The 2,121-nt window shown below is 56.2% G+C and overlaps 1 protein-coding gene and 1 long non-coding RNA gene across 2 annotated transcripts in view; one reads left to right on the forward strand and one right to left on the reverse strand.

Moving 5' to 3' along the window:
• SIM2 (SIM bHLH transcription factor 2) overlaps nucleotides 1-2,121 on the reverse strand; it is a 46,232-nt gene that overhangs the window by 23,080 nt on the left and 21,031 nt on the right. The window contains exon 5 of the mRNA XM_029938983.1: nucleotides 64-149. Coding sequence (XP_029794843.1) covers nucleotides 64-149 — 86 coding nt within the window. The remainder of the gene's footprint in view (nucleotides 1-63; nucleotides 150-2,121) is intronic.
• Nucleotides 795-2,121, forward strand: part of LOC115291501 — a 4,645-nt gene continuing 3,318 nt past the window's right edge. The window contains exon 1 of the long non-coding RNA XR_003908491.1: nucleotides 795-838. This is a non-coding gene — a long non-coding RNA (uncharacterized LOC115291501). The remainder of the gene's footprint in view (nucleotides 839-2,121) is intronic.

Raw genomic sequence — 2,121 nt, forward strand, 5'->3', positions numbered from 1 at the left:
CTGCCACCTCCTCAGACCCCTGCCACCTCCTCCTTCCCTCCCCTGACAGGAGGCTCCACGCACCTTGTATCCGCTGCACGTCAGGCCCGCATTTCTTTTCGCCAAGACACACTTCATTCGCAGAAAGAATGACCGCTCTATCTCGTACTCTGAAAGCAGGAGTGAGGTTAGATGCACTGGCTGTCCCACGGTGCTTCCCCCCATGTTATCGCGACAGTACCCGTCGGCGCTCAGGCCCAGATCGGGCAGCCAGAAGCCTCAGACCCTGACCCAGAGAGCTTCTGCCTGGGGCCGGGACCTGGGTGCAGGGGGCAGACTGGCCCCATCCTGCTCCAGAGGAAGGCAGCAGGGACTCAGGGCCCAGGCGAGGACTGTGGGTGCAGTGGGCCCAGCCCCATGCGGCACACCCAGGGGCCCCTCCTGGCAGGCACAGAGAGGCCTGGCTCAAGAAGAATGGCCTTGGGCAGCCCTGGGGTGGATGTCTGAGTTGGCCAGGAGGGCCCAGAAGCATCTGGCTTCCCTCAGCGTGGGGGACACTGAGTAAGGGCTCCCCAGCAGGGGGAGACACTACAGGGCCATGGAATGGGGAAGAGATCCCAACAGACCGCTCAGCCAGATCAAAGCCTTTGCCCTCATACACAGCCCAGGTCGGGCCACGCCTCCTCTCTCGGGGCTCTTACACCCCCCATTCAGTCTTTCTCTGGGTGGGCCAAAGGCCTCACCCACCCATCTCTGACCTCATAGTGCAAATGCAAGTGAGTCCCCTACGGAAACACCCTGTGCTTTAGTGAGCGGATGCCAGTTCTCTGGAATGATGGGTCCCTGCCCCCGGGGAAAGGTGAGGTTACTCCACACTAAATAGTTATTTGGTGGCAGTTAATAAATTAATTTTTAAAGAAAAATTACCATTAGGAGTGGAGGCAAGGCTCCCAGCCATCGCCTGTGAGGCTCCTCCCTTCCCCCCTGCTTGAAGGAGTGGCCATATTTACCCACCATTCCTCCGCAGCGGGCTGGGGTCATGAGGCATAGCTTCCCTGTAATGAGGCTGCCTGTCTGCACCATTTCCAGCCAAGCGCTGAGGTCTACAACTACTTCACCCGGTAATTAGCCATGGAGCTTTGGAGGAAGCCAGCAATACAACGACCGTGACACGGTGGGGCAAGTTCAGACGCAGAAAAACGGTTCTGTGGATAAGAAGCCGGGAGAAGTCCGGGCGCCTGTGACCCTCAGGCCTTGCACACTCGGCGGAAATGAACCTGGAGGCAGCCCCACTCTCCTGGACCTCCGTGTTTCTCCTGTGTTGTTGCTACAGCTCAGACATGCACCCCACAGAGCCTGGGATTGGAACGGTCTCATGAGAGTCCCCAGACCCATTTGCTGTCATTTTATAAGCACCCTTTTAAGGCTCTGACATGGAAGGGTGATGTGAAACCAGAGCTAGTGGGAGAGAGCCCATCCCACGTAATTAACACATGGTGGAACTTTCTAGAACAGTAACAACACAATATTCTTAGGGAGGTCTCGAAGACTCCTGCTGCCTTTTCCAGCTTTAAACAGCCCCACAGTGAAAGAAGAAGACTCAGGTACAGCATCCCCACCCCAGCCCTCATTTTGTTAGAAATTACTTCTTCAGGGTCTCATTCACGTGCATGTATGCGGCCAGACCATTTGCAAGGAGTGAAGAGTCACAGACCATGGCTAAGAGTAAGCCGCCAGCTCAGAAAACAGGACAGCAGTTTCTCCCCCTCGTGAGGAAAACTGAGGCTTGTGGTGACTAGTTCTGGGGCTAGAACGTGGGGTGGGGGACCACGGAGCTGAATCTGCAGGTGGTGTTACAACTGAATGGGCATTGGGCTCTGTGCTGACAGCTCAGACTTGGAGCCTGCTTTGGATTCTGCATCTCCTTCTCTCTCTTTGCCCCTTCCCTGCTTCCTCTCTCTCTCTCTCTCTCTCAAAAATAAATAAAACAGGGGCGCCTGGGTGGCTCAGTCAATTAAGCGTCCAGCTTCAGCTCAGGTCATGATCTCACGGTTCGTGGGTTCAAGCCCCGCGTCGGGCTCTGTGCTGACAGCTCAGAGCCTGGAGCCTGCTTCAGAGTCTGTATCTCCCTCTCTCTCTCTC

The sequence above is a fragment of the Suricata suricatta genome, chromosome 5 (assembly GCF_006229205.1).
Source record: "Suricata suricatta isolate VVHF042 chromosome 5, meerkat_22Aug2017_6uvM2_HiC, whole genome shotgun sequence".
Classification (NCBI taxonomy): domain Eukaryota; kingdom Metazoa; phylum Chordata; class Mammalia; order Carnivora; family Herpestidae; genus Suricata; species Suricata suricatta.